The sequence below is a fragment of the Phaethon lepturus genome, unplaced genomic scaffold, assembly GCF_000687285.1.
Source record: "Phaethon lepturus isolate BGI_N335 unplaced genomic scaffold, ASM68728v1 scaffold2666, whole genome shotgun sequence".
Taxonomy (NCBI): domain Eukaryota; kingdom Metazoa; phylum Chordata; class Aves; order Phaethontiformes; family Phaethontidae; genus Phaethon; species Phaethon lepturus.
This window is the reverse complement of record NW_010546803.1, coordinates 30,438-52,204: the sequence shown is the minus strand read 5'-3', so window position 1 is coordinate 52,204 and position 21,767 is coordinate 30,438. Positions and strand designations below refer to the sequence as shown.

The following is a 21,767-nucleotide window of genomic DNA, read 5'->3' as shown; positions in this document are numbered from 1 at the left end:
AGGCCACAGGCTCAAAGCTTCAAACTACCCTCACCCACCTAAGAATCTCAAAAGCAATGACAGGTTGGAACTTCATTCCTACGTAGGAGCTGAGACTAAGAAGGGATACTCTCAGATCTGATAATATACACCTAGCCAGACACCAGATGGCCTGTCCACAATCAGCCAGACAAAAATTGTTGTGCTGAGGATTTGAACAAGGGCCTCCCAGATTGGAGACCTACTACCCTGCCACCAGATAAACCTCACTGTTCCAACTTGAAAAGACTGAAACAGAACGCATGGGCACATTTTCCATCATGTGAACTTTCACAGACATGTCTTGATTTTCTTCTCTTCAAAAGGCATTCTGACTTGGAAAAATGGAGAAAAATGGCGATTTTCCCCAAATCAGAGGAATTGCCAGTTAGACAGAGAAACAATTTTGTGTCTCTACATCAACAGAAAGGTACAGTGAGGCAAGACAACCAAGACATTCAGCCAGAGGGACATGAAAACACATCCTCCTCAAAACTTTAGCTTTATGTGCTCATCACTCAGGAAGCCCAGCAGTAATTCCCACATGTAAAAGGTTGAGTCATTCAAAAATTCACAAGTGTCATGTTTCACAAAGAAAGGCCTGTGACTCAACATTGGACAGGACAAGCCTACAGCATTTTAAGCCAAGTTGTCAGTTGCTAAAAACATAATCTTTTTTTGTTGTTGTTGTAAAGGAGATACATTTCATTACTCCCCCATTCACTGCAGTGAGCAAGAGGGAGCTCTTAGTGAAAGAAGGGATAACAATACCCACAATCTTAATATGAAAGGTTTAAAATTTTACGATCAACTGTAACCAGCATCATTAAAACCATGATCACAGTTGATGCTCCTCTGAGTAATACCAGTAACATGACAGTTAAAATATAGCATGGACAGCACAGAGTCACACTACTAGATATGTTAAATACTTTTTAAAACTAACATGTTTCTAATAAGAGCATTAAAGAGGACAATGTTATCTAAATTAATAGCCAGCTGTATTTAAAAACTATGATCAATATCTAGCATTATGAGTCATAATCAGATAAAATCCTATCAAGCACAATTACCCTCTCCATACAAAGGACAAAAGCATAGAGATAAACCATGCTGGCTATCAAATTCTCCAAACGTAGCCACATAAAAGTGACTGAACTTCCACAGCTGACGCTGAGTCTTGGACATTTTGTTTTATGGTTGTCACTATACCATCTTTAACAGCACTAAGCAGTAAGAGTCAAAATGAAGTAAGAATGGCTTTTATAACTGTCACCAAATAGCAGTAACTCTTGTTGCAGATGTAAGCAAAATTTATATAAATTAAAAGCGGAAAAACAGAATTAATTCCTAGCAGCCTGTTCATTATATCAGACCTATTTTTCAATACATCAAACAAGACATGCAAAAGTATGAAAATTAGTACGAAAGCCTTCTAAATCAGTATCTAGCAACAGTCTTACAAAAGTAGAGGCTTGGAGGAAGGGAGATGGGGATTGGACTATCAAGGTGTGGGAAGGAATATAAGCAAGTGAATGATAGCTTGATGAACAAAGGAAGAATACCTAACAGTTGATAGAGACTCCCTTAGAGGCATAAGCCCATGTGTACATTCACAACCTGATTAGGCAAAACATCCAAACAGCTGGGATCAGGCTTGCCTGTCTTAGCAGTGGCTAAGAAGCGTGTGCTCACATGTCTGAATGCAGTAAAAAAAGAAATTAAGCATGCTCAAATCCTGAGCTAAGGAATACCTTCCCTTCTTGGGAACAGAAGAGAAAAGACCAGATTGGAAATCACATCTCAAACAAACCTGTTTCCAACTCCAAGGAGTTCTCAGAGGCAGGTGTCTCTCTCCTGGTCTCAGTTGCTGAAAAGCCTCAAGTTCCCTTGCTTGTCTTATCCACACTGACAAACTGCTGAGAAACCATCCAACTTAGCAAATAAAATAGTCTCTCAGGTACCAGAATCAGTCCTATCTGCCACACTGTTTTGTAAGAAATGCAGTCTGAACACTTTTCTTTTAATGAGTTCTTCTTTTGGAAAAAAAAGGTAATATATATGAACACCTGACAGGAATAATCTTCTATGACAAGTCACAAAGCATTTAAAGTGCACTGACGCCACAAAAATACTTTTAACAAGAGTCAGCCCAGTAGCAAAAATTTAGGAAAGACAGAGGGTAAAAGCCTTCTAAGAAGGCAAGATATAAAATGTGTGGATGAAAACTCTTCAAAGGAGCTTCTTCTGACTGTACCCAGTGGTTAGAAGCAACTAAAAGGAAAAGGAATAGTCAAATTCACAAATGCAGGCAAAGCATGTGTTTTGGCAGTGTTTGGCTGCACCCGTCTGCATATTGGGGCAAAAAGTTCTTAAGGTCCTTGTGCACAGGTACAGTATTGATTTATACAAACAATCCAGCTACCATTGAGTGATCTTTGCTCCTTCTCTGAGGTTTTGCATATTCAAAGTAGATGTCTCCAAGAAGCATGCTCCAATTTACATTATCCAAAGACAGGATCAATATTCCTAGCTCAAAAGATGATGTGGAACTGCTCTACTCAATGCTTGAAGGCTTCAGTGATCACATAGTACTTAATGTGATCTGAGATCCAAGCAACAGAAATACAGATTTATGGAAAGGAAGCATCTTTCAACATGCTGCTAACGTCACTTGCTCTACAGAAGGAACTACCATGACTCCTAAGGGTTCCAGCTTAGCTATTTCAGTGGCTCCTTGGCACAAGTTGAAAAGCACATGCAAGCTCAAACTGCTCTCCATGAAACAACTTTGCTACAGAAATAAAAACAACAAGCAGTTTTCCTTGCTTATATCTGACAGCAAAAGAAAGCTTCTGTTCTGAGGGCCTTCAAAAGACAACCGGTAGGTTAATAATGCTGACCTAGATGAGATTCAGAAGCTGCCTCAAGTTACTATTTGGGTTGATCATTCAGTGATTTTTACGCCTTCTTTTGTTAGGACAAAAGTGTAAGTTAACGGGGCTTGAGTTTTACCACTACTCTAACTTAAGTGATAGCTGCTACAAACACTGTCTTCCTGAAGAATTGTCACAGCAATCAAATTAAAAGGCTAACTTGGAACACTGGAGAATAGGATCACTCCCTACTGAGCTGTGAGAAAATTGATGAAAGACCTAAGTCTGACAGATTCTGGAGGCAGAGAAAGGCTCACTGGCATGAATGCAAGCTCAGCTCTTCAGTTGCAACATAGAGAGGGGCAAAATTCTGTGCTTCTCCTTTCCTTTGGACCTCCTATAACAGACCACATAAATGAGTGCAGCAGAAAGGACTACTTGCAGCTCATCCCTCTGCAGATGAGGGGCTTGGAGAGAATGGACAGTAACAACGGCGAAGGAATAGTACCTGATGAAAAACTAACTAGTGATTTCTTTCAAGATATAAACTGGATCTGTGCTTTTCCACTAAGCTCTTCATCCAAAAAGACGACACTCCTACAACAAAAAATTCACAGATCTGAGGATGATGCTAAAGACATGAGGAGCCAACAAATATGGGGTTTGTCTTTGTTGTTTTTTGGGCTGTGGGCTTAAAAACACTGAGAACTTGATATGTGTGGTAGTCCCCTAAACAAATGGGGAAGATGAATATGAACACCTGAAAATGTATCAAATCTTAAGCCATGAAATATGGCTGGAAGTATAATATTTTAGGTAGTGGACTACAGAAGGGTCAAACTAAACAAATCAAACACGTAGGCAATAGATCAAAAGACAGGTAGCTGATAACACATAAGAAGAGCTACAACTTAATCTGTAGGTTGGGTCAGCCTCAAACCTTGCGAAGTGAAAATATGTAAAGTAATAAAGGATTAGGTCACAGCAACGCTACTGCTAGACCAAAGTCGTCCACGGTTGCAAGTCTTTGAGCATACACATCCTTTCAACCTAAGCATACCTTAGGATAAGCATTCAGAAATATAAGTCTCCAATCTTTTTAATACAAGTTTCAAAAGTGGGTCGAAATTGGCTTTTGATACTTCTCAGTTTGTCACTGAGAAAATGGTAAGAAGACTGTGTAGCGTTTTTGTGAAGCAAATCTACAGCCTTGCAGAACAAGTGACAAAACTTATTTCTACCTTCATGGAGTTACAGAATATCAAAACAAGTAATTGTTGGCATGAAAAACTAGTGACTTAACATCTCAGGCTGACATTTACTTGAGTGGATAGCTTTTTGAAAACATCTTGATAAAAGCAGCATTTCAAAGACCTAACAGAGGATCCTGAATTGGCCAAGACCTGCACAGAAACAAGCTTTAAAGATACCAAAGAATTTTGTTACTTTAGACAACTTACTACTGTAAAATTAGTTTGCAAACTACTGAGAAAACAAGATTCTAGAAAACTCTTCATATGCAACATTTGCTAGAATATATTAAATTTCACAGACACCTTGCAGTTTCCTTACCTCTTGTCCTGAAAGGTAGTATGCTGCTAGAAGACCACCAATGAAGCGAATATTGACCTCAAAAACAGACACTTCTGAATTCTAGAACAGGAAGAAAGAGTAAATAATTAGCCAACTCCCTTATCAAAGAAGAAAAAAAAATCGCCAAGGCAGGGGCAATTACATAGCCTAAACCAATATGCATGCAAGGGTTTGTATTGTTTCAGTATCTAGATACATCCTAAAATTCCTGTGTGCATCTTCATGACACCAACTGATAATTGTAGTTATAGCTTCAACTGATTTTTTTAAAAGTCTAATTAGGTTTTATTCTGCGCTCTAATCGTATTATCATGACAAAGGGCAATTGAAGTTGTTTGGGAATGGTGCGAAAGAAGGCAAGGACTATACATTTCCATAATTCAGCATTTTTTTTCTTATGTTTAAGCATAACACCAAATCTTCTGTGATTACAGGATAAAGTAGAATAATAATTAAAGAATTCCTGCAGTGTGCTTTCTTAACCTGAATTACCAACGTGCAATCTCAAACTCAGAGCTCCATTTTAACATAATCTCTGTCTAGGAATAGCCTGTATGTATTTACTGTTATGACAACAAGTACTGCAAGACCACTGAGAAACTCAAGAGAACACACCATTTTACTGCTTTCCTCCACATTAATAGCCTTGGAATAAATTCACCAGTACATTTTGATTCATTTAACTCATGGAACAATTGAAAGGAACTAGCTAGTTTTAGCATCTTTCTGCCTCCATCTACACCCCATTCACTCCTTTGCCTGCATACGTCCCATCTGTCTCTCCCCTAAACTTTTACTTGTTCAACACATTAGACACAGAAATGTAGTTTTATTAAAAGATTTTGAGATAAGGGAGCCTTTCCTTTTATCCAGAAAAGTCACTAGAATGTACACTACACAAGTTGACCCACCAATTAGCACACAGGTTCCTAAGTGAGTGGAAGGTAACTTCCTAACACAGCTGGTAAGTGAGCCTACCAGGGGAGGTGCCCCACTTGACCTGCTGTTTACAAACAGAGAAGGACTGGTGAGAGATGTGATGGTCGGAGCCAGTCTTGGGCTCAGCAACCATGAAATGATATCGAATTCTCAATTCTTGGTGAAGTAAGGAAGAAGGTCAGCAAAACCACTACCATGGACTTTCGGAGGGCAGACTTCAGCCTGTTCAGGACATTGATTGATGAAGTCCCTTGGGAGACAGTCCTGAAGGGCAAAAGGCTCCAGGAAGGTTGGACAGTCTTCAAGAAGGAAATCTTAAAGGCGCAGGAGCAGGCGGTCCCCATGTGCCATAAGACGAGCTGGTGGGGAAGATGACCAGCCTGGCTGGAGAGGGAGATTTTGCTGGGACTCAGGGGAAAAAAGGAAAGTTTATCATCTCTGGAAGAAGGGGCAGGCAACTCAAGAAGAGTACAAGGATCTCATTAGGTCATGCAGAGAAAAAACTTAGAAAGGCAGAGGCCCAGCTAGAACTCACTCTGGCCATGGTTGTAAGGGATAACAAAAAATGTTTTTATAAATATATTAACAACAGAAAGAGAGGCAAGGAAAATCTCCATCCCTTACTGGATATGGCAGGGAACATTGTCTCCAAGGATGAGGATAAGGCTGATGTACTTAATGCCTTCTTTGCCTCAGTCTTTAATAGCCAGACCAGGTATCCACAGGGTATTCAGCCCCCTGAGCTGGAAGACAGGGATGGAGAGCACAATAAACTCCCCATAACCCAGGAGGAAGCAGTTAAGGACCTGCTACGTCACCTGGACACTCACAAGTCTATGGGGCCAGATGGGATCTACCCAAGAGCACGGAGGGAGCTGGTGGAGGAGCTTGCCAAGACACCCTCCATCATTTATCATCAGTCCTGGTTAACAGGGGAGGTCCCAGAAGACTGGAGGCGTGCCAATGTGAAGTCCATCTACAAGAAAGGCCAGAAGGAGGATCCGGGGAACTACAGGCCTGTCAGCCTGACCTCCGTACCAGGGAAGATTATGGAGCAGTTCATTTGGAAGGCACTCACAGGTCATGTGCAGGACAACCAAGGCATCAGACCCAGCCAGCACGGGCTCATGAAAGGCAGGTCCTGCTTGACCAACCTGATCTCCTTCTATGACCAGGTGATCTGCCTAGTGGATGAGGGAAAGGCTGTGGATGTTGTCTACCTGGACTTTAGTAAAGCCTTTGACAGCGTCTCCCACAGCATTCTCCTGGAGAAACTGGTGGCTCATGGCTTAGACAGGTTTACTCTTCTCTGGGTAAAGAACTGGCTGGATGGCTGAGCCCAGAAAGTTCTGGTGAACAGAGTTAAATCCATGTGGCAGCTGGTCACAAGTGGTGTTCCCCAGGGCTCAATTTTGGGGCCAGTCTTGTTTAACATCTTTATTGATGACCTAGATGAGGGGATCAAGTGCTTCTTCAGTAAGTTTGCAGATGACACCAAGTTGGGTGGGAGTGTTGATCTGCTGGAGAGTAGGAGGGCTCTGCAAAGAGATCTGGACAGGCTGGATCGATGGGCAATTGTATGACGTTTAATAAGGCCAAGTGCCAGGTCCTGCACTTGGGTCACAACAACCCCATGCAACACTACAGGCTCAGGGAAGAGGGAAGTGATGGTGCCCCTGCACTCGGCACTAGTGAGGTTGCACCTCGAATACTGAGCTCAGTTTTGGGCCCCTCACTACAAGAAAGACATGGAGGTGCTGGAGCATGTCCACAGAAGGTCAACGAAGCTGGTGAGGAGTCTGGAGAAAAAGTCTCATGAGCAGCAGCTGAGGGAGCTGAGATTGTTTAGTCTGGAGGAGGCTCAGGGGAGACCTTATCACTCTCTACAACTACCTGAAAGGAGGTCATGGTGAGGTGGGTGTTGGTCTCTTCTCCCAAGTAACTAGCGATAGGATGACAGGAAATGGCCTCAAGTTGCGCCAGGGGAGGTTTAGACTGGATATTGGGAAAAATTTCTTTACTGAGAGAGTGGTCAAGCATTGGAAGAGGCTGCCCAGGGAAGTGGTGGAGTCACCATCACTGGAAGTGTTCAAAAAACGTGTAGACGTGGCACTTCAGGAGATGGTTTAGTGGGCATTGTGGTGTTGGGCTGATGGTTGGACTTGATGATCTTAAAGGTCTTTTCCAACCTTAATGATTGTATGATTCTATGATATTTGTAGGTATACCTTTCCTTTCACACTATTTCTACGGCACCCGCAGTTGTATCATGCGCTTTGCTTGTATGCAAAATAAATGCATTTTGCACACATCACTTATTTCAGAAAGATTATATGAATAAAGATTTCCTCAAATAGCACTGATGATTAAAAATCTAAAGTTTGAAATACTCCCAAATAAGAGTTTTTAGTAAAAGACATTTTTATTCATATACAGGTAATACAAGAAAAATATCAACAACACAGCATACAATTCCACTCAATACCTATTAAAGTCATGAATCACATAAATATTGGTACAGTGTAGAGTGCAAACAATAATTTTTACTTCCCAGTAAAAGAATTCAAGAAGAACAAATGTATGTATTTATTTACAAACTTCAAAACATATAAGTAAATTACTCAAGTCTGGTATATACAAGACAACTCATTAACCTTCAGAAATGTTTTTTGATATAGGAAACTGTAATTGAACCTCAGTGGGTCATGTAAGTTTCTTTCATCGAAACCCTAGATTAATTCTGAAAATTTATATCGAGATTACCTCAGATCAAAATTATGGGAGTAATTTAGTTCACCCTCATGATGGTACTATTATGTCTACACTGTTTCTGATATATTTAGGGTTTTCAGTTTTAGTCTTAATAATTATCTGGCACTAACTGAAAAGAGCAGAGAGTAGAATTTCTTTAATGTTCGCCAGTCAATGTATAAAACAAAAGGAAAAAACCCAAACAAATCATTTCTGAAGTGTAGGATAATTATATCCTACAAAAACAACAGTAAGCATCTGCTCAATTCTGACTCTATACCTACATTACATTTTGTGCATTACTGAACGAACAATTATTTTTGGAACCACAGGGTAAATCCAAGGATTGAAATACAAATTCTGTCACAGAGTCTGTGACAAGTCCCAAAATTAGTAATAAGAACACTAATCAATAAGGATGAAAAATAGAGCCATTTCTTCCATTTAACATTTCCAAACTCTGCATACAAGAAGAATGTCAGATGCTGTATTACAAGCTGGGAAATTCTTCTGATAGATTCAGAACCTAGAGGCACACTAAGATGACTCAAGTGGCATTCTTCATGTTAAAACATCCTAAGGACATGGGAGAAGACGACATTGTATTGTTAAGTAATTTATATACTGTGGTTGGTGGGGGAAAATTGTCTTTCACAGCTCAGTTATTCCCAGTTATTATTAGCTAGTAAAGCCTCATGTTTCTGCGTTCATTTCTGAGGCCCTGTTGGTTCTCTCTGACCACTCTCCCTTTCTTCCATTATCCAAATGTAATTTGTACTTTGAAAATACAATATATGTGTATCTTTACTTATAATTAAAGTGGGAAAGTGCTGGGGTTTGTTTTTTCAAAATACATGAAGTTACAAACACAGAGGACTTCACTAAAGCTTACATCTGAATTTCTGATACTTTGAATCATAAGTTTCTTAAGCTCGTGCTGAATGACCTCTTCGGTCTCCCTACAAGAGGAACACTATGAAAAGGACTTAGAAAAATATTAGGGCAAGCTCTACTCACCACACTGAAATCAAGATTTTTGTCAATCCACTCTTGTCCTTCTCTGAATTCATCATGAAGCCCCATGATATAAAGAGTATCCAATGCATCTACTATGGTAGCACCCATTTGTGAGTTTCCTACACACAAAAAGAAGGATTTCTTTTATAAGTGATTATTTCTTTACTTTTCTTAAACATCACAAGCATGAAAAAATAACCCAAGCAGTAGCAAAGCAAAGCTACTACAAAGATGACAATACAAAGAATAATCAAAATGAGCAAGGAATTAGCAGCTATATAAGAGGATGACACTTGTCTTTCAAAGCATCTGTCCTCTGGAACAGTGTGGCTTTTGGGGAGAAAAGACGACTAAAGATAGAAAAGAGACCCAACGCTTCTCATCTGCTTTCTTAACCTGAACATGAGCAACTGTACTTTGACACAAAAAGGAAAGACATTCAGCTTCAAAAAGCTATTAGGAATTCTAAGACAGAAGTGTTAAAAAAGAGCATATACACGATAAAGCAATGGGTACTTGCAGTAACGCTTTGCATTTCCCAACATTTACTACTGAAACGTTCAAAGTTTTGCAGTTACGGAAGCTACCAAGCCACTGAAAGCATGGACTGATAAGCATGGATGCCCTGGCCTGGCTTGTGATAAAGTCAGTCCCAAGACATTCACATCACTGCCTGCAGGGACTCACACTGTGAGGTGCTAATGGATTCCTCAGTTGTCACCATTTAAAGGGGAGCATTTAAAGCCAAATAAAATCAATGGTGCTTTACCCTAAAATGCCATTCATTTGAAACAGCAGCAATTTAGAGTTGATTGATGAGTGACTCATCGGTTTGTACAAGGGAGGGAGATAGGATGAACAGGTGGTGAGCCATTGACCATGTTAGCCTTGACCTCCCTAGACCATCCCAACCTAAGCTGTTGCCCCTTAGTAGGCAGAGGTCATTTTTTCTAGAGGAAAGCAAGAATTACCATGAGTTTGTTTATTTTCATGGAGTGTGTAAAACTCCCTACACACTAAGGAAGTAGCCGAATTTCACTGTTCTATAAAACAGTACAATAACTATACTATTAGCAGCTTAACGGCAGTAGCCTCCTAACAAGCTAAGCCTTTTTTTTGTTTCTTTTTTCTGTAATGTGCTTTCTATCCTTAACGGAATTTCTACAGCACAGTGTTCCTGCCTGGTTGTTTAATTTCTGAGTTTTACATGTTTAGAGACTGTTTTCCCCTCAAGCATAACAATAACTGAAGCCATCACCACCACTGTATTTCTTTTACACACCTAAATGACTGATACTTACATACAAGCTTAATTCCATTTTCAGAGACTTCTTCCCCTGAATAATAAAAATTAAACACAACAGTCTCTGACAAAGTAATCGCCAACTAATTTATTAAAAAATAACTGTGCATCTGTTTCAATTAATTTAAACTAGATATGGAAAGCCTTAAGTCAGTGGTGTTTGTTAAGAATATTCAAGTACAGATTGGGACACGCTACCTTTTGCAAGATTAAGTAGAAGACGTATCTTTTGACAAACTGGCCATCAGGCATACCTATAACTCTCAGGAAACAAATTCACCGTGGTGTGTAAGTACTGTAGGGTTTAAGACCTTCAGCCAAGTGACAAATTCCATTGCTTGAGCTGAAGTGGAGGTTGCTTTGAGTAGAGCTACAGCACGCGCTTAACTTTGTACCTTTTCATAAACTTGATATGACCATTATCTAATATATCACTTCAAAAATATGCAAACCAGATCACGACACAACAACTAACTTCAGTATTAGCTGACAAGGTATTTCTGACATAAAGTTGGAATGTGTTATACTGCTATGGCACTCAAATTAATTTCTGTTCCTTTATTTAAACTACATTGATAACATTTTCAAATACACAAGGCGTTTGAACAAATAGGGATACATAGCCTTGGGAAATCCTGAAAGTCCCTCTTGTAATAGTTTAAAAAAATAAAAACCTTCTAACTTAAACTCAGTGATAAAGTTGGAATGTGTTATACTGCTATGGCACTCAAATTAATTTCTGTTCCTTTATTTAAACTACATTGATAACATTTTCAAATACAGAAGGCGTTTGAACAAGTAGGGATACTTAGCCTTGGAAAATCCTGAAAGTCCCTCTTGTAATAATTTAAAAAAAATAAAAACCTTCTAACTTCAACTCAGTGATAACCACTTCAGTAAGCTCTCATATTCTATAATTGGCATGGAGTGATGAGAATACATTGCATGCGGATGGACTGCTGTCGTCACCCTCCCACACCCCAGAAAAAAGTTCGGACACCACTGTACTATTATCCACAGTTTTCCAGATCTCAGAATTACATGCAAGTCTACAAGGGCGGACAGCAATATGTTGGGCACTAGAATATCTGCTTTCCAGCCCTCTAGAAAATATCTTCAAAAATAGAAGTTTAAACAACCTTTTTCACAGAGTTCTCTGCACAGAACCATGAAAGAAGGGCCATGGAAATGCAAAAGCCTATGATTATTTTTGCCACCTCACGAATCCAATAGATGCATTCAGACAGAGACTGAGAGCAAAAAGGCTATAACTGCTGGAACAGAGCTCTCTCCAGAATTGAGTAAAAACATCCATGGTTTCCTAAACGCATCCCACAGTGACTGAACAATACGACTTCAAATACAGACAAGAAATTTGCTTTCATTCTCACAGTGTTAAAAGTCAGTCCTCAACCCCATATATAGAAATCTCACCTAAATCAGTAGTCCCCAATAAGAACTGACAACCTGTTTCACAGAAGATCCTCCAGTGTTGTTTGCAGCCACAGAAATAAATGCCATCAAAAGAGCAAAACAGACTTTCTCGCTATTTTTTTGCCCCTGAGAGACAATTAGAGGCATAAGTTCATACTCTAAGCTTTTGTCTGTACCACACTCCAATAGTTTGTTCAAGCTCTCCCTCCAGCTGCCTTTTTGCCCCTTTCTCTCATCTTTTATTGTCTATCTTTCCTAGACCCACAAAAGTCCAAGAAAACATTACCAAGCAAAGCCCCTTCTGCTTACACATGCCTCTTTCCTGAGCAGCGATGGGTGCCTGTTTGAGATGCAAATCAGTATGGTTATAGTTTCTAGACTCCATGTGAGAGCTCAACTATTTCTTACTACAGTCTCCTAAGGATAGTGGTATCCTCCTAAGGATATCCTAACCCATAATAAATTATTCATTTTTCTTCTTTATTGTGAATAAGTAGGCTATTTCAACCAAATTAAGTTTAATTTTCCTTCTCCTTCTTAAATGTACGGTAACTAATCCTAACTGCATACCAGCACCTCTTCTTTGAGGAAGACTCAGAAGAACAATCTTTGCTTTTTAAACCTTTTTGGCTGAGCACATTTCCTAAAGGTTGAGAGATAACAAGTCAGTATTTTGCCACAGGCTGTCTACCCAGTCTTCTTCCTTAGGTGTCAATGAGGCAGCACAAAGCAAGCTAATTCCATCTTCCCTTCTCTGAAGGGGAAGAGTCCAAAATTCAGAGTTCATCCCCAGAAGACTTGTGCCTAGAAGAATAGAGGGCAGAGCTAGACACGAGGACAAGAGACTTAACATAACACCTTGGCTGCCCCATGTTGCAAGATAGATACAACTTAAAACCATTTGTGGGCTATGCTAGGATGGGTTAGAGATTAAAGTTAATTGCTCTTAGCTTCTTTCCTGGAGGACTACATGGAGGCAATGTCATTCTTAATTTGTTCCTAAATAATAGCTTCTGTTGAATGCTTCTGTGTTTGCTGAGGTCCACAACCTAACCAGAACAGGCAATGACATTGTCATAGCTGCCTTCCTCCATCCTAAAATGCACTGTTCTACCAGCAAGGTAGCAGCTGAAATCTGAAGCAGGAAGAAACAGCAAGTGTTCAAAGATCACGAGCCTGCATTAGGGTCACACATAGTGCTACAGGGAAAACAGGCTACAACCGATAGGCAACTGTACTTCCCCCTCCTGATGCTGATACAAACCATTCAGTCTAAACTTACAAAGAGAAATAATTTTCCATTCATAGAGTATGTTTTTTTCCCCTTTCATAGCCAGGCTAAGAACCATAAATTGCCCCTTAAAGGGCAAGACAATTATTCTCCTGGACTCCAGAAGGTGTCATCTGAAACGTAATAAAGTAACTCCAAAGAATGAGATAATAGTTTAGAGAAGTATAGCCTGCTTACTACTACCTCAACCAGTCTGATCTACTATTGCTCGGGATACAGAGAGAGCAGATGTCTCATTGTAGTGAAAAAGGATATAAAACAATTAAATTAAAATAGAAAATAACACTTCTTGCTGAAGGCACTCCTCCCAGGGTCTGCCTCTATTCAGTACAAAGGCTTAGTTGGTCATGTTGCATAAGATAATAACTGATTCCAAGAGGGCTCAGTTTTACAAATGTCAGATTAGGAAGTTTTCTCTCCATATAATTACAGTTCTAGTTGATTGAGCTCCAAATTTAATGAAGTTTGCCTAACGAATGCAATGTTCATTCTTCTAAATAAAACAGAACCATCCATCATGAGCTAATAGAAGGAATTTAGCAGGGAAATAGCTGAACTATTAACAAAATCGTGCACACTTGCATTAAGCAAGAGTATTATTCCAAAGGACTGCAAAATAGTAAGTCAGATTTATATTTAGGTAGAATTCAGTTTCCTGAGATTAGACAAATAATTCTGTCACTTAATAGCACATAAATCTACAGTCTGAAATACCTAAAAAATCATATAACTAAGTCTAAACAGCAGGGCCATTAAAAGAAAAATGGTCTAACTAAAATTCTTTCAGCATGCCAAATGCCACATGAAAAACTGTTTTATTTATACCATTTCAAAGTCTCACAAGAGATTATAAAAGTACAGGGAGACAGATCGTTGTCATGTGTTCCATGAGAAAAGGAATATGAAGAAAATAAATAGCCCATTTTCATTATACCATAAGGATAAGTATAGAGATTTAGAAGTCCGATACCAGCTATAGAGTTGCTTAGTGTATTTATTATGTGGAAGCAGAAGAGACTACGAGTAGTGAGGTGCTAGAGAAAATATGCGAACTAGCATAGATCAATTACCATCAGAGAAGACTATGAAAATTTGAGACATAGCCACCTTATGTACATAAGGAAAAAGATGACAAATTAAAACTCTATGCCAGCAAACTGAAGTCATGCACTCCAAGTTGAAAAGTAATCATCAAATAGGTGCTTCACAGAAACTTTGATTATTTGACATGTCACCCGTGCCTACTCCTTTCTTCAACAGATATACACCACATGCAAATCTCATTACTTCTTCCAAAAAACACTTCCATGGGGGCTTTCATTAGCCCGAGTTGAGGACTGAGCAGGTGCACTGGGTCTGGCTGGGATGGAGTTAATTTTCTTCACAGCAGGCTGTATAGTGCTTCATTTTGGATTTGTGACTAAAACAGCGTTGATAACACACCAGAGTTTTGGCTATTCCAGAGCAATGCTTGCACAGCATCAAGGCACTCTCTATTTCTCTCCCCCTCTGCCCCCTCACAGTGAGTAAGTCAGGGGTGGGCAAGAGGCTGGGAGGGGACACAGACATGACAGCTGACCTAAACTGACCAAAGGGATACTCCATACCATATAATATCACATTCAGTGATAAAAGCTATTGGGCGGCGTGGAGTTAACATGGCAGGTAGCCATTCCTCGGGGACCAGCTGGGCTTCAGTCTACCTTGTGGGAGGTGGCAAGTGATTGTCTTTGTATTACTTTGACGCCCCTCACTCCTTTCCTTCACTTATTAAAACTACCTTTTATTTCAAGCCATGGGTTTTCCTGCTTTTGCTCTTCTTATTCTCTCCCTTGCGGGGCAAGGGAGAGAATTTCCCTTCTTTCCCTTTCACCTTCTAACAGTGCTCTAACACTCTTGTGTTGTAAGACACTAACATGCTTGTAACACACTTGGCATCTATCCAGACACCAGTTACAGGAGTAACAAACCTGAAGGAAATGCAGATCAAATGGATTTCTCATTATTGAGATGTGGCTAAGTCACAGCAGGGCTGCTACAAAGTGAAGGAAACCAGCCTAAATGGAAAAATTACCATCAGGCCACTCTGCCTCCAAGGAAAGTCAGATACAATAGGCCTAATAGGTGGATGTAACCATTCTTACCCTCCTACCTTAAGCAGTGACTGAGAAGGAATTATTTTATTATTAAGCAGAAAAGATAGCAGATCAAAGACCCAGAAGTGGGATGCTCATCAGTTCCTTTACAATCAAGGTAGGGTTTTAATATTTCCTAAACCAGTGAAAAAACACAGAGGAATCTAAGAGAGACTCTTGTTCTTCTTTACACGGACAGCTTGCAGATGCCACCACCAGCTATGCTTTGATGAAAGCTAAAGGATTCGGAAAGATTGCTTGAGAAAAACCGAGCAGTTGTATTTATTAAAAGCATTTGGGCTGTTCCTGAAGACAACTGCTTCTGTATCATACAAATAGCAAGTATCTCTGTGTCAAAGCACCCCTGCTATGGAAAGAAGTTATTTTACACCCCAGAAAGCCAACATAACTTCATAAGCATTAGAAAGCTGGAATCTATAGTTAGTTATGTGTAGAGACTAGAGATCTCAATGTAGAAATCTTGTTCTTTGCTAGGGCCCTGGACAGACATCATCTGCTGGAAGCAGAACCTATGCCTACTGGAGCAGAACACCTTTGACTACTGTTGTGTTTAATCGGGAGTGGGGGGGAAGGATCAACCTGCAACTGGAATCTAAGAGGACTGAAGTCTTGAGGGATAATTTAACTTAATTTCCAAGTTAAACTTCCGCTCTGGCAGGTGACCTGAATTTCAGAGCAGTCCAGCACTACTGCCAGAGCAACCCAACAACTGGGGTGTGCCCAAGCATAGAGCAGAACCTCCCTATTCCATCACAGTGATTCCATAAGCAAAAGAGGAGATGTAAAGCCTCCCCAAGAAAGTATACCCTGGCACATTTTGAACCTAAAAGATAAGTTATTTTTCACATAGCCAGGTGTTTTAATCCAGAGTGAAAATGCTTCCTTGATAAACTCAGCCTGACATTAAACACAGAGTTATTACGGTCTTAAAAAAATAAATGTTATTGATTTTCAGCCATTATGAAGCTGGCCAGGCAAGAATAATGCAGACTGGGCAAGACTGTACTGATTTAGGGAAATTACAGCAATCTTTACTCAAAAAGATTCAAATAATTCAAGTTTTCAGACTGTAGCTAATGTGATGGACAATAATAGATGTGGTAGAAAAATATAACATGAAAATGAAAAGCAAACAATTATCCACCCAGTTTTCTCTATCTCTAATGAGGCTCTGGCAATAAAGCTGCCACTACTGAAGCATACCACTTGTAAAATATCTTAATGACTTACAATGAACAAGGTAACATTTAAGAAAATGAATTAAACTTTTGAACAACAGTTTAATTCCACTGTGAAAACAAGTGCCTCAAAATTAGCCAATGAAACCATACATTTCATACAAAACTGCAACATACGATTTCAGCTCAGCTATAAAATGCCATGAATAAGCCCTTAAGTATCCATGAAGAAACCAATTGCTTTTAACATTTTAGACTAATTAAAAAAGCAGAACAAAAAACGAAGCATGTTGATCGCTTAGTTCTGTTAAATTTCTGATAATAGACAACATGAAAAGGAGTTCCTAATCTTTTGTACCAGACAGTGAAGTATTTTAGCATATAAATAACACTAAATAATCAATTGTAATACTTTTCTTAATGTTATAAATGAGGAAGTAATGGCAGTGAAGCATTTTAGCGAAGTCATTGTTCTTTGAACCTAGAAGTGGACCTGCAGGTAGATGTTATTAATCAACAAAGTGCTGCTTAAATAGCTATGTCCTTAAGACCCAATTTAAAAACTTTGCCTAAGAATTTATACTACAGTAAACCTTACTCTGCTCTTCACTTGATTGCTTCACTTTGCTCTCCAACTAAATCCTACACGGCCCTTCAGCTTAATTCAAAATTCATACAGGCAAGAGTTGAATGCAGTCCCTCTAGTACAAAGCCTGAATGTGTACAAAACTGAATTTGAAAAGGGCTTAGCATATTAATACCAGACTGGTTTTTTCCACATTTCTTTCAATCATCTTACCTTCTTTTTTTTTTTTTCCTTATTTTGTTTGTACACACAAACACAAAACTGAAAAAGAGTGGACTGTGTGCAGTCCATAATTAAGATGAATGCTGGAACTCTGATCTGAGCTAGTGGAAGGTTAAGACCTAATGCTAACTGAAAGGCCACTATGTCAGGAGAGAAAGATTAGGATGAGCTTCAGAGTAGGAAAGGGGAAAGGAGATGGCATTAAATTGAGTAGAAAGCAGAAGACAGAAGTGTATCAAAAGGGAGGCAAGAATAATGGTCAAGAAGTGAATGGTGATGGCAATCAGCTACACACATGAAGCAGTCAATCAAAACTAACCAAAAAGTACAGATCTGGAGCAACTCCATTTTGAGAAATCAGGAAGTGGAAGATTGAAGCGAAAAGTACCTATGAATGATAGCTCAGAAGTATGAAGAAACTAAATACAGGCAGCAGTTAATTAAACCCAGCAGCAAGCAAAGCAAGATTAATATTTGGCAGTAAATAAGAGAGCAGGATGTTATCTGGACTCAAGTACAGTCATGTGACCTGATTGCAGAAACCTTAGGCATGAAGCAAGCTAAGTACTGACCTTCCAAGACAGTAAAGACACAATTTCTCACAGATAACTGTAAGCTAAGCTACTTTGTCAGCTAGGCAGTAGGAAAAGTATCACAAAAAATGCACCTCTAACAGCCATCATGTCACACAAGCCCTTCCATCTTTACATAATCAAAAGCTTGGGCCACTTCAACACATTTTGGTCCAAACCACATTCTAAAATTTCTTTAAGACATCTGAAGAGGAGCTAATTTCAGTTTGGTAGCCATAAAACTTCATCAGAATGGTGCAAAACTTGAGTGAACAATCTCCTACAGAAGACAAAGTGTATTAGGCACAACCACAGTGCTTCACTCACGTGGCTGAACTGCTGCTGAATTACAGCTGCCTCGTCATCTGAAGCCAGCAGATGTACAGCAAAGCATACTTGCATCTGCCTCCCACTTTGTATGCATGTCCATGTTGTTGTCCCCACCATACTTGGTTTGAGAGCTCAGTATGCCAATCTTTATTTAGTTGTCATGCCCATTTCCTTAATATTTTAACACAGTCCAAAATAGACTACATAGCCTTAATTTCATTTCCTTATTACACCCTCTGTTCTTAATTCCAAATGAAAGGAAAGCAGTTTAAATTCAGGAATAGCATTCCCACAACTTAAATAATTCCCAAATCAAAACACACGTAAGTCCAAAGATTCCCAACGGGAAACAAACATGTTTTTTCCCTCAGAGCAAACTATCTGGCTTGTAAGAGAAAAACAGGAGAGGATGCTATTAGAGAGAATAAAACTTCTCAATTTGACCCTAAGCCCTGAACTCTAATATGACTTAATTTCTTCATTGCCATTGGATGTAGATATTTACCTCACTGTTCTGTAAGGCAGGTTACAGAAATAGGGTGTGATTATCTAATTCCACTTTGCATCTGTACATCTCACCTTTTTTAAAGGCAGAATTTTCAGTCTTCTGAATAATGGCATAGGATTTAATGTCATCAGTTCAGAAACATGTAAAAAAGCCACTGAGAACAACTGACCTAAATGTGTTGTATTAGCTCACGTCCAATCCGGGTGAGAAGAATTCAGTGAGAATAGTGTATTATTAAAAAGAAAAACCAAAGGCAACAGCTGCTCCTGGTGAATCTGCCTGATATGCATAGGCACACTTGTGACAGTTTGATGAAATAGCAATAACGTTCAAAAAATGTTCTTAACTAACCACATTTGTCTTCAGCCACAGTTGTCTTTATCTATGGCACCAGTACGGTAAAACATCTAAGAGGGAACGCACAGCCAGACTGCTTCCTGCCTGCACACATTTGCAAGTTTTAGAGAACAGCCATATTCTGAAAAACACCATGTCTATTGCAGTGAAGCAAAATAGCATTTACAAAACACTATTTGCCCAGTTAGCAGCATCAATCAGAGGACAGCTTTAAATTAGATGAACTGAGGCAAAGTCAGTAAGGGGAAGCCTTATCTTAGCATCAGTTACAGTCTTTAAGAAGTAAACTTGCATATGGACAGAAAATATATGGAGAAGATATGTGAGAACATCCCTTAAGAAATGCTCTTAAGAAAACTAGCCTGCCACAGGATAAGAGAAAGTTTTTCTCATGCAGATAAATAATTGTTGAAAAGATAGGAAACAGGGTAAATGTAAACAACCAATTATCACTGAGAGAAACCCACCAGTAGGATCCTGCAGACACAATGCTTGAGCACATGCTTATTTATAAAATCATTTGGAAATATTTATAAATCACCATTTCTAAATCATATTTATAAATAGTTTGGAAATACCATACACAGTGGATGAGATTTTGCAAAGTAATGCTGCTGCAGAAAAGCCACCCTACCGTGGGTTTCTAAACTCCCTAAAGGAGCCTGAGAGATGCAAAATACAATTCTTATGAAAGGAACAGTGAACAAAACGGAAAACAGAACAAAGTTTTAGTCTTCCTCTCAAAAAAAGAAGGAACTTGAAAAGACACAAAGAAAGGACATAGCAATGTATAATAAAAATGACTTAACAGACCAAGACTCTCCACTTAAGACACGCATACAACTGAGGGCATATGCAATTCTACAAACTCATGAATGGCAAGGCAGAGATGGGTTGGGTTTTTCCAATACCAGAACTAGTCACCTAGGACAGCAAGCAGACTTCAAAACTAAAAAGTTTTCTACACAATATGGAATCAAACTATGGAACCACTTGTAACGGGATATGGCAGGTGCTCTTAGGTTTGCACAGACTCAAAAGCAGATGATTGGACAAAATTACGAAAAAATAAACTAAAAGTGCTTAAATAAAACTTGCTGCCTCTGACCACAGAAGTAATAACACTGCACAAACTTTTGTAAGCTTGGAGAGCACTCTGAGAAATGCTCCCTAACTACAGGTTTTTTGCTCTTACATTTCTTCCCCAGGTACCTTCTGTGAGGAATTTTTAGAGGACGAGTAATGATCATGTTTCATCTTTCATCCAACCTGAAGGAATTTTTCTTGTGTTATCAGAACACTGTTCTAATTCCAGATTTGGCCAGCAACTCTTGAGAGTTATGTTCTTCCTTAAAATTTATCTTTCAAAAATGTGGGCTACTGGCCAAAAAACCACACATTCAATACGCATATAATAGTCAACATTGTCTCAGCATAGTCATTCATTACTGATTTTTCAGAGGACACTGCTGCATAGGTCTGTCCTAAGGCCAGATTGATTTATTTTAAAAATCAAATAGAACCTGAAATACAGAGGTTGGCCTGAAATTTGCATCATGAAATTACCTCTCTTTACTAGTTGGGGTCAATGGATTTTCCTTCCCCTTCAATTTGCCACAGAAAAAGGCAATGATTGGTAGCTTACCTGTGCGCATACAGGTAAGATAAAAACTACTGCTCACGAAATTTTTATTTTTTCATCAAAACAGCAAGAAGTCAAGAACATATTTGTTTACATATATACCACATATTCCCTTGTTTTCATTTATCCTTCACATGGATTCAGAGGCTGAAAACATGCATGGAAAAAGGATGCTGAGCAGAAGTTTTCTCCCGTCTGTTTCTTCATTAGGATTTTACAATGAGAAGACACCAGAAATTTTTAGCCATATTTTCAAAAGGTCATCCCTCAGTCTTTACTTTAGGGTATATCATCTAGTTTCTTCCCAGTAGAAGTGTTTGTCTTCATAATGTTTATATATTTGCAGGTTATTTGGCAGCTAAAAGAAGAACCCAGAAAAACAAAAGGCCCATGAAACCTGACACCCTTGACACTCAATTATGTGAACTTCAAAAGTAAGTGACAACTAATCAGATGACAGCAGATGATAGTGTCAGAGCAGCTCAGGCAGTCCAATAACTTATGATAACTGATGACAAAAATGTCTAATAAACTAATGAATATTTCCCAGGGTAATTTAAAAAAATAATCTGTTAAAGCATTTTCTTGTAGTGCTTACTAGAAATATTCCCCCTCTTGCCTTCTAGACCACAAACTGGACAAAGAAATACCATTACTCTCACAAGCTATACCATACTTTCCAAAGGTGTCAGAAAAACAGACTCCTTTGCCCGACTCGGCTCCTTCTCCCAATAGCCTCATGCCCTTGCAGTCTGACAAATGCATTTTCTCCATGGGGTTTGGGAGCATTGCTGCTCCTGCTCTCCAGCACGGCAGCAAAATGCACTGCGAAATCGCCATTGCTTAGCAACACCGAGATCTGCAGCAAGAGCTTCCCACGCTGCGGCAGTGGGTAGTTGGCAGCTGGCTCAGCAACTTTCTCCCAGGTCATGGGGGTTAATCAGCAGCGCTGGTAGCAAAAGGCTGAGACGGGCTGTGCGGCAAGCCAGGCAAC

At 39.3% G+C, this 21,767-nt stretch overlaps 1 protein-coding gene across 1 annotated transcript in view; it reads right to left on the bottom strand.

The window, feature by feature from the left end:
- The window catches only part of LOC104622588 (mannosyl-oligosaccharide 1,2-alpha-mannosidase IB), a gene marked incomplete at its 3' end in the record, with an annotated part of 103,607 nt that overhangs the window by 60,943 nt on the left and 20,897 nt on the right, over nt 1-21,767 (bottom strand). Inside the window, exons 3-4 of the mRNA XM_010289423.1 lie at nt 9,195-9,313; nt 4,467-4,547 (exon numbers count right to left, since the gene is read on the bottom strand). Coding sequence (XP_010287725.1) covers nt 4,467-4,547; nt 9,195-9,313 — 200 coding nt within the window. The remainder of the gene's footprint in view (nt 1-4,466; nt 4,548-9,194; nt 9,314-21,767) is intronic.